General features: G+C 53.7%; 1 protein-coding gene across 2 annotated transcripts in view; it reads left to right on the top strand.

The window, feature by feature from the left end:
• ARHGEF17 (Rho guanine nucleotide exchange factor 17) overlaps positions 1-14484 on the top strand; it is a 57952-nt gene that overhangs the window by 31088 nt on the left and 12380 nt on the right. Inside the window, exons 2-3 of one of the 2 annotated variants that reach the window (XM_059930846.1) lie at positions 6640-6717; positions 12696-12878. In XM_059930846.1, the coding sequence (XP_059786829.1) occupies positions 6640-6717; positions 12696-12878 (261 nt within the window). The remainder of the gene's footprint in view (positions 1-6639; positions 6718-12695; positions 12879-14484) is intronic. The other variant, XM_059930847.1, reaches the window with a different exon arrangement.

Below are 14484 nucleotides of genomic sequence, written 5' to 3'. Positions count from 1 at the left end.
TCCAAACCCTCTGCTAATGTGATGAGCCCAAGAGGAGGAGGAAGAGGAGCAGGTCCCACCCCCAGGGAAGTCCACAATCCATCCCATTCGGAGAGTGAGAGGTGGGGGTCTCACTGGATTCCTCGGTACAAACCAGAGGCAGAAGAGGGCTTGGGGCCCTCCTGGAAGACCCTCACTTCCGCATCTGTGGGGCAGAAGGGGCTGGGCAAGTACCCGCTTTGGGGATGTGGTGGCCAGGCAGGCTCTTGGCCTTGAAGGCTCTGTGCTGCCCATACAGAGATTGCTGGGCTCCATCCCAGTAGGGTGGTGTCAGGGAAGCTGAGAATGCGCGTTTCTAACACGGTTCCCACGAGTTCCACAGGGACGCACTTTGAGAACCACTGCTATAGAGGGACCAGGAAGCAAGTTCGCGCAGAATACACACTCTTGCCTGCATTCATTCTTTCTCAGCAGACTGGCTCTAGAGTTACTCTGGGCGGGGCCCTCATGTGACCCAGGAGAGACCAGTGGGTTCACCAATTGTTCTCTCATTATGCGGCACAAATTTAGGGAGCACCCGTCTGGTGTCGGGCTCCGCCCCCCAATGCAGGCTCTGGGAGCATCCCCCCCTCCCCCCACCCCCCCGTCTGTGTAGTGCTCACTGCTCTGGGAGCCCCTGCCAGGTGCAGGTCACACCGGTTTTCTCTTGCTACTCTCTTGGAATTCCCTGTGCCTGTTTTCATTGTTGGCTACTTGCGGATTGTCTGTTGGGGAGTTAAAATTTTAGTGTTGGTTATTTGGGACTCTCTGAAGATGCCAGTGCTGGCCAGGGGTGTGGGGTGTGGACTCACCTTGGTTGAGGGCTGAACAGGGGGATGGGGTGGGCAGTGGGGCAGAACAGGATAAGAGGCTGCAAGGGCCAGTAGGAAGGGCTGATCCTGTGTCATGGGATGCCAGGGAAGTTTCATGAGCAGGGACCTGCATGGGCTGGTTTGCCTTTCGGTGGTGACTGCTTGGTGTGTGGGGAGAAGGGAGGAGGAAGAGTTATTGGAGTTATTGTCATTAGCCGGCATCTATGTGCAGAGTCCTATGGTTTGCAAAAGGGACGTGGACCCTGCCCTCAGGGAACCTACTGTCCCCTGGGAAGAGATGAGCATCAATCTAGCGATTGCTCAGATGTATAATTACAAACTATAATACCTGGTTAAGAAAAACTGAGGCTCTTTGAAAGCATGAGCAGGTGCACCTGACCTAATCTGAGGATCAGGGAGGGCTTCCCTGAGGTGACATTTGCACTAAGATTAGTCTTAAAGAAAAAGAAAAAACACTTGTAGGAGAGGGAAAAGACATGGGCCAAGGACCTGGGGCAGGAGAGAGCCTGGTCTGTTTCTAGGAGTTAGAACAGAAGTGGCAGGGGAGGGGGATATCAAGCAAGTGGAGCTGGGACTGGCTTGTTGATGAGTTCGGAAGGTCTCCACTGCACAGAAAACCCTGGGGGAAGCAGGTTCGGGGGAGGGTGTCAGTTGGGGGTTTGGTGAGTGTGGGAGCCCTCAGTACACTAGGGGAGTATGAGTTCCCGGGTCAGCTTCAGGGTGCATCAGAGTCCCTTGGTGAGGGTAGAAGCTGGTGCAAAACTAAGCTCACCCTGCCCCCTTCATGATTAAGTGAGTCTGGAATAGGTTCGGGCATCACCTGGGATTTGAGGAACAGGTCCTGAGGACCCTGCCAGGAGACATCCTGGAGCACAGTTTGGTGGTGGTGTGGGGCGGGGGGTGTAAATGCCTGAGCCCCTCCACGTGGCGGGGGGTAGTGGGATGGGGTGGAGAGGGATAGGACTTGAACCCTCTGGGACTGTCTCAAGCACAGGACACAGGTCAGCTGGTTGGGGTGGGAGTAGGGATGACTCATGGTGGGCCCTTTTCCCTGGTAGCCCCCCCTCCATGGTCCGAGTGCTCTGCCCCTGGACAGGAGGACAGCAAATTCCCAGGGATGTGTATGTGTGCACATCCCTAAATTTGTGTGCCTATTTTTGCCTGGTTATAGTTGTGTGAACACGGAAGCACATGCCACTGTGTGCAGCCCTGGGTCGGTTTCTTGTGTGTAAGGGTTCAGGTCTGTATGGAACTATATTGTTGTGTGTGCCCTTGGCTCTGACCCAGGCGTGTTTCCTAATCGAGCACCGAGGGCAGGTATCCATGTATGTGGGCCTGTTCTGTGTAGGTATTTGCATGCCACTGCGTGTGCCTCCGTGCGTACAGGTGTGGACAAAAAGTGCGTGTTTTCGAGTGTACTCGCCTTTGTCCACGGATCTGCGCGGACTCGTGTCCTCAGAGGGAGGTGGGTCCAAGAGCTGACACCGCTGTGTGGCGGAGCGGCGGGGTCGAGGTCGGTCGCCTTTTGCGTGTTGCGGGAGATGGGGCCGCGTGAAGGCGGGGGTGGCCCGGGAGCGGGCGACTCCCCCCCCTCCTCCGCGCCGCCAGCGGCGCCGCGCGCGGGGCTCGCCGGGCGCACTCGAGCGGAGGAGGCAACAGCGCCGCCGCGGGCCCGGCCGCCGCCATCAGATCGACGCTGGAACTGACAGCGCGCGACCGCCGCTGCGGCCCGGCTGAGCCCCCGGAGGGAGCGTCGGTGGGAGGGAGGGGGCCCGTAGACCCCCGCCGCCCCGGCGCCCCTGCCCCGGCGGCAGGCCGGCCGTATGCTACAGATGGTGAAGACGCTGGCCCAGTTCACCATCGCGCTGGAAGACATGCGCGATCTGGGCCCAGCCGCCGCCTCCGGGGAGCCCGCCGGGGGGAGCAGCAGCGCTGACCCTGCTGAGCCCGGGGAGGCCCAGGTACGGGGAGGGGGAGGGGCAGCGAGGGACCAGGGCCAAGGCCTAGAGCTCAGGTGACCCTGGACTGGGGGAGGCACCGGCAGATGCTGGGGCTCAGGGCCGGAAACTTGGATCCGGCACACCAGCCGCCTGGCACACCAGCCGCCTGGCCGTGGGGCTGGGGGCTCAGTGACCAGTGACGGGGGCAGGGAGATTGAAGGTTTGTGAGGAGCCCTGGCAGGGGTGGTGTGGCTGGCAGGACGCTGAGGTTTGGTGCCAGCAGAATGCAAACTTGGGATGGCAGAAGGGCTGGCCAGCTCAGCGGGAGTGGGAGGACTGCACCCTGAGACCCAGCCTTGGCAAGGCCTAGTGGCACTAAGCATGCGATATAGGTCTGCATGGAGGCAGAGGCTGTCACCAGGGGTAGGTATCCTGGGCCCATGGGCTCAGGGAGAGGTTTTTTCCAGCCTCCATCTCAGGCCTGAGGCAATCCCCAGATGAATGTATGTGCTGGGGGGTAGGAGGTAGTCAATTTTGCGCCACCCCCCCTTTGCCATCCTAACCCTGCCACTGGGCTCGCTGGGCGTGGGTGGTGTCATGCTGGGGTGGCAGTGGTGGTGTCCCCATTCCTGGCTCGGTGGTGTGTTCCCCTGCGGGGGAGGGGGAGGCTTCCACAGGCTGTCTCTATGCCTTTGTGTGTCTCTCTGGAGCTGGACTCTGATTGTTCCACTCTCCTGGGCTCCAGTGAGGACTGGGGTTTTGTCCTCCTCCCCGTGCTGTATTGTGTGTATCTCTCTCCACTGCCTCAAGTCTCTGGACTGAAGGACCTGGTTCTCAGCCGGGTGACTTGGCTGCATTTTTTTTCTCTTTGCGGGGTGTCTGGCCTTTACGGCTTCTCTCTGTGTACACGTATCTCTGCCCTCACGCCGTGTATATAGGAGTCTCGGGCTTTGGGTCATGATGTCCCAATTATACTTGTAGGAGAGGCCCCCCTCTGTCTTCCTGCTGTATCCCTTTGGCCCCATATCCCCCTCCCCCTTCAGTGCCCCATGCAACGAAGGTCTGCAGATGGGGCTGTCGAGGGGTGAGAGGCTCTGGGGGAGGCTGGGCCGCCCGGGCTGTCCCGCCCAGAACAGGTGGGCCTCCTGACCTGGTTGACAGCTGCTTTGCCTGCCTCCCGCTTGCCCTGGCCCCCAGCCCCACCCCCACTCACACTCACACCCGTGTCTGGGCACGTGCGGAAGGGGCGCTGGATGCAGTCACAAGGAGATGGCCTTGTTTTCCATACCTCTACCTGACAGCTGAGTGACAACCCACTGGGCTTTCAAGCAGGGAGGAGGCTGGGAAAGGCGGCTGTTGCAGCGTCAGCCTCCCTGCATGAGTTACCCCAGCCCCGGGCCATGAGGCCCAGCACCAGCCCTGCCTCCCCTAGGAGGCCTCCCTGCCCATGACCCTCACTGCTGGGCCTGGCAGGGCTGGGCTGGGGAAGTGGGGCGGGGGGTGGTGGCTGTACCACCCAGGGCTGAGCCTGGTGCTACCGTCAGGGGGCTCCCTGTCGAGCAGGGAGACGGATGTCGATAAACAGCCTCGCCGAGGCAGAGAAAGAATGGACCTGAAAGACCTGGTGTGTGGAGAGAGCTGCCCCGCTCCCCAGCTCCTTGCTTTCCCAGCACTAGTAGGGAGGTATTATTTGTTCCATTTCATAGAGGAGAATGTGGAAGCCCAGATGGTTAGGTGACCACCCAAGGTGACACAGCTGGTAAGGGCCAGGCTGAGGACCCTGTGGCCCACGGCTGGCTGGTCAGAGTGCGAACTCCGGATTCTTGGGCCCGAAGGCTCAGCTTGAGGTGGCTGAAGAGACTCTGGTCCCTGCTCTGCCAGTCACTGGCTGTGTGACCTCAGACAAGTCAGGTCACTTCTCTGACTTGACTTCCTCACCTGTGAAGTGGAGATGACAAGTCCTGTCATAGAGCTAGGAGTGTGAGGCTGAAATGAGGCCATATCTGTGAAGTGCTGAGGTGTCCCTGCAGGAGATGGGGCATCTGGGCCTTTTCCTTGGGAGGCCCTTCTGGCCCTTGATGCTCTCCCAAGCTCTCCATCCTAAGGTGGGCCTAACTGGTGCTGCCTCCTACTGGAAGCTGCCCCAGTTTTTTAAAGGCCTCAGAAGCACTGAGGATAGATGGTCTGGCTGTAGCTGGGGCTCTGAGGCAGGGTTCAGTGCCTTCTCACCCATCGGAGCACAGGGCTGGGGGTGGGGCAAGGCAGCCTCTTCCCCTCCCCCAAGGGGGTGTCATTCACACCCCCACCCCTGAGTTCCTAGCAGAGGAGACCACTTTTCTAAGTATGCCTCATTGTAGTACAGGCTTGGGGACAGGCATGACCCCTGAGTCCGCGGGTCAGAGGGAGGGGGGGACCTAAGGTGTCCACGAGCAGAGGGATGAGCAGTGGCTGGATCAGGTAGGCTGGACCGGCCTGGCACTTGGGCACACTCAGCAGACATAGACCCTGGGCACAGTAGTGACCAGGGCAGCTCCACTGGTTGAGTCCCTACCCTGAGGGGCTCCCAAGGGTGGGGACTAGAAGGATGCCACAGACATGGACAACCCACCATGGCATTGCCACATGCAAAGAGTATCCACGCAGACTAGCAGGCCTTGATGGCTGGAGCCCAGACTCCAGCTGAGGCCAAGCTGAGGACTGGGAGGGAGAGTGGAGAGGGAAGAATAAGCCCCAGAGATCTGGGCCCTGGGGAGTTAGGGACCTTGCTCAGGACCACTCCAGGGCTTGGAGGAGACCTAGAGTAGAGTCCTTGCCTGGGAAGGGAATCTGTTGGAGGTGTGCCACCTGGGAAGGCTTCCTGGAGGAGGAGTGGGCCAGAGGCATAGAAACTGGTGGCAAGGGGCAGTAGGTAAGCTGAGTCCCAGGGGGGGTGGAACACAGAGAGGGCATCCTTAGACTGACTTCCAGCAAAACCTTCCCACAGAATACGGGCTGCCCCGTCAGGGATATGCACCTTGTCCCTGGGTGTGTGGGTGCAGAGTCTGGGTGACCCCTTAGGGACTCCATAATGCAGATCTTCAGAGCCTCAGGATGGAGGTGTTGGTGCCTAGATCTCCTTTTCCTCATCCTTAAAATGGGAAGAATAATCACATATACCTCACAGAGTGGTCAGAAAGATAAAATAATGCACAATGCTTAGAATAGTGCCTGGTGTGGAGTAAGGCTCAGTTAGCCTCTTTTACTGAGTGAACTGGGATCCAGCCTTGTCTGAGAGTGGCTGAGCCCTGCCCCTACCTTGCTGCATGACATTCAGCACTGACTTTACCTCTCTGGACCACCTTTTCTTCATATGTAGCAGGAGGTGACATTTTTGACTTTCTGGAATGGTGTGAAGCCCAAGGTAGGGACTGACCCCACAGTGCTGAGCCTGAAGGTGGGGTTTTCAGAGTTGGCAGCTGGAGTGGGGGGTGGCCTGGAGGCCTTGACTTTCACAAATGTGAGAAGTTATTGATTTTTTTTGAGTCCTTTTCAGGAGCCCAACAGGGGAGCCAAGAAGTAAACAGGAGATCTCCAGATCTGCCAGTAGCCGTGGGGATGGGAGTAGAGGGGCAAGGGTTGAGGGGCACAGTCCGGGGAGGCAGGCATTTGAGTTGCAGGAGGAGGCACTCCCTGCAGGGGGAGCACGTGAGCACAGACCTGCAGAGTGGGGGTCCAGGGTGCTTTGCGGGGAGGACAGGCCTTGAAGACCGGGGAGAGGGCGTGGATGGGCTCTCTGGGCCCGTGTGACTGCAGGTGGTGGGTGTGAGAGGAACAAGGCACTGCTCATCCTCTGCCTTCTGTCCCCCCAGGACATGCGGAAGCATGTGACCATGACCCTGCTGGACACAGAGCAGTCGTATGTGGAGTCACTGCGCACCCTGATGCAGGTGAGGCTTGAGGCTGGCCTGGCCTGGGTCCCTGAGAGCAACCATTCTGAGTCTAGGTGGCTGTCAGACATGTGGGAACAAACCCATTTTGTGGACAGGGGACTGAAGTTAGAGAGGAATGACCCTGGGGCATCCCATTCCTCCATGGGAGGAAGCCCCCTCCAGGGCAGGAGAGAATGCGGGAGGGGCCTTAATGCTGGTGTGACCGGGGCACCCCAGGGCAGATGCTCCCTCCTCCTACCGTCCTTCCACCTCCCTTGGCAGCCCTGAGTCTGAGCTTGGATCTGTGAATCCCCTCTGGTTCCCCACCCCCCGCCTTCACTTTATTCATTGACTGGAAAAATATTGGTTGAATGGAATTAAATGTTAGCACCTGCTTTGTGCCAGGCCCTGTTCCAGGTGCAGGAAACACAGGGATGAATAAGAGATAAGCCTCTGCCACAGGAGCTGACAGTCCTGCTGGGCACATAGTTGAGTATATGGGCTCTCAAGGCATCAGGGGGCCCCGGGGAGGTGTGGGGTCAGGGAATTTTCCCTGGAGGAGGTGCTGGCTTCCTCCTACCCTGCCTTCTCAGCAGCAGGAACAGCATGTGCAAAGTCGAATAAGGAGAGGCCTGGCACTTTCAGGGGTCCATGTGGCCGGCACAGAGCACAAAGGGTCAGTCCTGTGGTGACACTGAGGGAGCTAGCAGAGCTCACGTGGTGGGGTCCCTCGATACCAGGAGGAGGGTTTGGACTCTACCAAGCGCCCTGGAGACTACTGAGAGGCTTTGAGCAGGGGTGATGTGTAGCCTCCCTCATGCTTTACAAAATCTGTCTGACTGCTGGGAAGAGGGGTAGCAGAAGAGGAGGCCAAGGCCACTGAGGTCAGGCAAGGGAGGAGAAGTCACGACCAGGCCAGAGGCTGCAGGGAGGGAGAGTTGGGGACAGACATTTAGGAAGTGGACTGGTCGGGCCAGGCATGGTAACTGGTTGGCTGTGTGGGGCAAGGTGGGGAAGCCCGGGATGATGCCTGGGCTCTGGCCTGGGCGATGAAGGCACTAGAGGAGCGCTACCTAGAACAGGTGGGGCGAGAGGGTGAGTCCAGGTTCAGATGCGTGGGTCTGGGAAAGCCCATGATCTGGGATGCACTTGTGGGTCTGGGGCCCAGGATAGAAAGCGTGGGTCTGAGCTGAAGTGGGGCCTGGCAGTCACAGTTGAGGACAGGTTTGTTCAAGCCACCTGGGCAGAGCAAGAGCAAAGGGTGGAAGGGAGAGCCCTGGAAACATGCAGAGTATTCATTCATTCATTCACTGCACAAATCCGCAACAAGCACCTTCTGCGTAGCAGGCAGTGTTCTCTGTGGGGTTCAGCAGTGAGCATGAGTGGTAAGGTCCTGTCTCCTGGAGCTCACAGTCTGTGGCAGAGACTGACAGTAACCAGGCAGACCATGCGTGAGGACAAATGGTGATGCAAAAGTGCACGGAGAGTATACTTAGTGTATTTTTCAACCTTAAAAAGGAAGGAAATTCTGACACATGCTACAAGTTCTTTGACATTATGCTAAGTGAACTAAGCCAGTCACAAAAGGACAAATACTGAATGATTCCACTTATATGGGGTACCTAGAATGGCCAAATTCATAAAGACGGAAAGGAGAATGGGGTTGCCAGTGGCGGGGGAAAGGAGAAATGGGGAGTTGGTGTTTAATGGGTACAGAGTTTCAGTTGGGGAAGCTGAAAAAAAGTTGTGGAGATGAATGGTGGTGATGGTTCCATAACATGAATTTTCTTTCTTTCTTTCTTTCCTTCCTTCCTTCTTTCTTTTTCTTTCTCTCTCTCTTTCCTGTGTTGGGTCTTCATTACTGCACGCGGGCTTTCTCTAGTTGCGGCGAGCAGGGGCTACTCTTCGTTGCGGTGCTCAGGCTTCTCATTGTGGTGGCTTTTCTTGTTGCGGAGCACGGGCTCTAGGCACACGGGCTTCAGTAGTTGTGGCACATGGGCTTAGTTGCTCTGTGGCATGTGGGATCTTCCTGGGCCAGGGCTCGAACCCGTGTGCCCTGCATTGGCAGGCGGATTCTTAACCACTGCACCACCAGGGAAATCGCGACATGAATGTACTTTAATGTGGGCATACTGAACTGTTCACTTAAAAATGATTAAAATGGCAAATTTTATGCTATATATATTTTACCACAAAAATAAATGGCTTTTATGTATATATATTTTTTAAATGCATAGAGAGATGAGAACACAGACTGGGGGTCTGCCCTGGTGTCGGGGGCCAGAGTGTTGGGTGTTTAGCTGAGACCTGAAGGGTGGGTAGGAGTTAAGTAGGGGGAGAGCCCGGAGGGAGTTGTTCCAGGCGGAGAGCACAACAGGAACAACAGCTGGGAGGCTGGAGGAAACCTAGAGTAGCTAGGGATGGGGAGGTGGCCAGCGTGGCTGCTGGGCAAGGAGCTGGCCTTCACTGTGAGCACGAGGAAGTCACAGGAGGGCCATAACTGGAATTCCATCTTTAAGAGGTGCCCCGGCCTGCCAGGCAGGAGTAGACATGCAGGGGTCTGAGGGGTCCTTTGTCGTCCCCTAGGTGGGAGTCAAAGGCATGGGAGTCAAGACAGTCCAGGGATTGAGTCACTTGCCTCCCTTCTGGGTGATGCTAGCCTAATCACCTCACTCCTCTGAGCCTCCGTGTTTTTGTCTGCAAGATGTAACTAATCATCCCCTTCTCTCAGCGCGAAGATTAAAAGGTGATGGGGCTGGGCGTGCCTCTCTACCTCTGAGTCTCCAGGCTGCAGGGCTGCACACGTGGAGGCTTGCAGGGCCTGCGGGTGGAAGAGCTAAGGGAGGATGGTGCTGAGGACACCAGACTGAGAGTTGGGTGGGGAGGGGTGGAGGTGGGCCAAAACAGTGTCAGCTGAAGCCAGCTGTCACTCGAGGCAGCCCTGGTGTGTTGGAGGGACTGAGGTCCAGCCCAGGGGTGCGGAGCACAGCTCTGGAGCTAGGCCACCAGTGTTCAAACTTGGCACTACCTCTTGACCAGCCGTGTGACCTGGAACAAGTTACATATCCAGTCTCTACCTCTGTTTCCTTGTCTGTTGAGTGGGAATAATAATAGTACATGTCTCAGGTGCAGATTACGAGATGCGTGAATAATTTAGCATACTGCCTGGCAATTCTACCTGCATGCATGCATGTGTGTGTGAGTGTGTGTATGTAAAATCACCTTTAATCCTTGTATTAACCTTGTGAGGCAGATATTATAATGCTCTTCTTCATCTGAGGAAATGAAGGCTCAAAGAGGTTAAGAAACCTGCCCAGGGTCATCCATCTATTAAGTGGTAACAGACTGTTAAGTCTGTTTGGGCTGCTGTAATAAAAATTCCCTAGACTGGGTGGCTTAAACAAATTGAAATTTATTTCTCATAGTTTTGGAGGCTGGGAAGTCCAAGATCAAAGTGCTGGCAGATTCATTGCTGGTGAGGACTGGCTTCCTGGTCTATGGAAGGCTGTCTTTTCACTGTGTCTTCTTCCTTGGTGAAAGGGCTGAGGGAGCTCTCTGGAGCCTCTTTTAAAGGGCGCAAATCCCATTCACAAGAGCTTGACCGTCATGACCGACTTACCTCCCAAAGGCCCCACCTCCAAATAACCGCCACATCAGGGATTAGGTTTCAACATACGAATTTTGGGGGGACACATTCAGACTGTAGCAAGTAGTACTAAGAGCTGACATTTATTGAGTGCTTAATATGTGTGTGTTATATAAGTTAATTCATATAAACCTCACTATAAACCCCCATTTTACAGATGATAAAACTAAGCACAGAGAAGTAAGGCAACTTGCTCAGGTTCACAGAGCTAGGAAGTGCCATAGCCTGGGTTGAATCCCTGTCAGTCTCACTCTACGGTGCTCCCTAAGCATAGGTGATATTCAAACAGATTGGACTCTACAGCCCCGGTGTTCCCTTCGTAGTGACCACTGCCACCCAAATTGATTGGTATTGTTCCTGCAGGCCAGGAGTTTAAAATGAAGAAAGAAATTAAATACCAAGGTTAATAGCCGGAAAGAGGTGGGATTTGAACCCAGGTCCTAAAGCTGCACCCATTCCTCAGTGTCACCCTCAACCTTGGAGTCTTTCTTCAACTCCCAATTCCTAGCTAACAACCCCTCTTTCCCTGTCTTATTTCCCACTGCACTTACTACCTTCTGATATACTGTGTGATAATTTTGTTACTTATGGTGCTTATTTTCCACCTCCTTCCACTAAATTGTCAACTGCACAAGCACAGGGACTTTTGCCTGCAGCCTGTGCTTAGAAGGCGGGACACACAATAGTTGCTCAGCGAGTATGTGGTGAGTGAACGCAGGTGCTGGCTCCTAGCAGGTTCTGCATCGGGTTCCCAGTCACTGTTTATTCTTTCCTTCCACTGTGTGCAGGCTTCTTTGTGAGGCGCTGGGACCTGGAAGTGAGCGGTTTAGCTCCTGCTCCTTGGGCAACAGACCTTGGCACAGATCCGGCCCTGGTTCAGACTAGCCTAGGAGCTGTGAGAGGGAGGCCGCCTGTCTCCTCACCAACCTTTTCAGAATCCCAAACCAGGCGAGAGGATTCTGTTGAGCTTTACTTTCTCAAGCTTGTTTTACAACAAGCTAGGTTTTTAAAATGTTTGATATAAATTTTATTGCAGTATTCCATATACTTTTTCAAACAGCCTTGTTTCTTTGGCTTGTAGTTACAATTTAGGCCAGTAGAGGGCGACATCTAAATGAGACAGCAGCCACTGAGCAGGGCTATTCATGCTCAGGAAACACCACTGAATGCAGATTTGAGGTGAAAAATGGGAGTTTTAGTCACTGATTGACCAGAAGATCTGAAAACTGTGAAAACAGTGTTAAGATAGTGTCAAATAAGCCTTCAGTAACTTTCCATATGCCCCCCCATACCCCTCCCTGCTTTATTTTCCCCACAGCAATTAACACCTTTTAATTTACCACAGGACTTCCACATGTAGTTGATTCTAAGACACATTCTTCACATTTTACCATCTCTGAAATCCAGGTTCATTCTATAATTGATGGCCTATAATAACTTAATTGGCAGCAGATTTTTTGAGATAAATAAGATTAATGATGCATCTAAAATGGATAACTAATAAGAATCTGCTGTATAAAAAAATTAAATTAAATTTAAAAAAAAAGTCAGTTACATAGGACCATGTGTTGTCTGAGTTCATTTATATGAACCACCCAGAAAAGGCAAATCCATAGAGAAGGTAGATTGGTGGTTGCCAAGGGCTGGAAGGGTTGTAGGGAGTGGGGAGTGAGTGACTGTTAATGGGCATGGGATTTGTTTTGGGAAGATAATGAAAATGTTCTAAAATTGATTGTGGTGATAGTTGCATAACTGCGAACATACTAAAAACCCATTGCATTGTATATTCTAAAAGAGTGACTTGTGTGGAATGTGAATTATAGTTCAATAAAATTGTTTTTCAAAAAAATGGATTAATGATGCATCTTAAATTTGATGAAATGTGGGTTTATTTATTTATTTATTTTATTTGTGTGTTTCATCTGACTAGATTGTATGCTCTATCAGGGCAGGGATTTTGATCTTTCTTGTTCACTGCTGTCTCCCAGTTCTTAGAACAGTGCCTGGCACATAGTAAGTGCTCAAAAAAATAATTGCTGAATTAGGGTGTGGGGTCTCCCAGGAGCCCAGTCTTCATGCTTTCCTCACTCCAAGCTCTGTTCATTCACGCATCCGACAGATCTTTCCCAAGACCCCTCACCCCCATCCTGTGCCAGGCCCTGGGCGGCAGAGTGAGGGGCGTGGGAATAGATCTTCCCATCTCCCTCCCAGAGCTCCGAGTCTAATGAGGGAGATCCGGGAGGCAGGGCCACTGAGCTGCAGGCCCAGTTGATTTTGTGTGTACCCTATGCTGGTGGGTTGGGGTGCCATCTCTCTGAGGGAACCTGTACTGACCCTGTGGGTCCCCCAGGGCTATATGCAGCCACTGAAGCAGCCAGAGAACTCCTTGCTATGTGACCCGTCGCTGGTGGATGAGATTTTTGACCAGATCCCAGAGCTCCTGGCGCACCATGAGCAGTTCCTGGAGCAGGTGCGGCACTGCGTGCAGACCTGGCATGCCCAGCAGAAGGTGGGAGACCTGCTTGTCCAGTCGGTGAGTGGCCCTGCTGTCCACTGCTATAGCCCCCACAAGCTCTGGCCTCTCCTCGGAGGGGCTGGGTGCTGCCATGGACCCCTCCACCCCTCCTGGAGACTGACTCTGATCCCTGATCCAACCCCAGAACTTGACCAGACACTGGTAGTGACCCCAGATCCTGGATTGACCTGAACCTGGACACTGCCCATCCCTAGAGCTTGGCTGGACTCTGGCATGGATCCCAACCCCAACCAGACACTGACCCTGACCTTGGACCCAATCCCAGTTGCTGGCACTGACCTGACCCTACTCCTGACCCTGAGCTGCCACTGACCGTGACCCAGACCTCAAATGGACGCTCTTACTGACCTCAACCCCTACCTTAACCTGAATGTAAACAATTGCCCTGATCCTGACCCTGGACTTGGGCTTGATGTTGACACTGGCCTAGTCTTGACTAGCTCTTTTCTCTATCAGACATTTTAATAATAATGGCTATTTGGCACTTATTATGTGCTAGGCATTCTAAATATATTGTACATATCAACAACACTAAGGAGAAAGGTATGATTATTCCCAAGTTTAAAGTTGATGACTCTGGGAATTCCCTGGTGGGCCAGTGGTTAGGACTCTGTGCTTTCACTGCCTAGGGCCTGGGTTTGATCCCTGGTCGGGGAAGTAAGATCCTGCAAGCTGTGCGGGGCATGGCCAAAAACACCCCACAAAAAGCAAACAAACAAAAAATAAAGTTTATGACTCTGCCATGTAGAGAGAGAAAAAGTAACCTGATCAAAGTCAGTTAGTAAGTGGTGGAGGATTCACCCCCAAGAAACCTGGTTCCAGCGCCCACGTTCTACCCTACACTGTCCGCCCTTTCACCACCTCCAAGACTTCCGCCTGTGAGCTTTTCAAGATCCTACAATAGTGATTGGGACCTTAGGAAAGGTATTGGCTTCAGAGTTCAAAAAGGACTGCAAAAGCAAAACTAATGAACGTTCAACTAAATGTTTGTAAAACATAACAAGCCATTTTCTTTAATTGTTAAATTTAGTATTCATTTACATGAATTTAATTCCATTTGAAAAAATTTCAGTTACATTTTGTTATTTTGCCAGAATTCCCAAAAAGGCATGATGATGGATGAGAAATCCTAGTGAAACACAAACTAAAGGCTTACTCAGAGCCAAATAATTCAAGTGAAATTGTAAAACTCCTTCCAAAAAATTCTACTAGCAAAAAAACACCTTATCTATTTTTATGGGATGTGGGTGTGTTTGCATGTGTTTGTGATGTTGTGGGGTGGACCTTGGGCCTGAGAAGGTCCCTGCTGACCTGCAAATCGATGTGATGAGAACCTTGGCCCCGTGGTGGTGGGACCCCAGCTTGAGTGCTGATGTCTCCAGCCCATCACAACCCTCACTGTCACTGGGTTCATCCCCCTGCCTGGACCTTGATGCTGACCAAGGACAGCAGTGGAAGCCTATGCTGACAGAGGGGTCAGCATAGGGTGCCCTGTCCCAGGATCAGGGGAGGGGTGGTTTGAGGGGCTGTCTTCCTCCCCGAGCTGCTTCAGCCTCTGCCCTGCAGTACATCTGGGGTGGGGGGACAAGTGGCCTCTATAACC

The sequence above is a fragment of the Balaenoptera ricei genome, chromosome 8 (assembly GCF_028023285.1).
Source record: "Balaenoptera ricei isolate mBalRic1 chromosome 8, mBalRic1.hap2, whole genome shotgun sequence".
In the NCBI taxonomy this organism is placed as follows: Eukaryota; Metazoa; Chordata; class Mammalia; order Artiodactyla; family Balaenopteridae; genus Balaenoptera; species Balaenoptera ricei.
The sequence above is the reverse complement of the archived record's forward strand: the minus strand, read 5'-3'. Positions and strand labels throughout refer to the sequence as shown.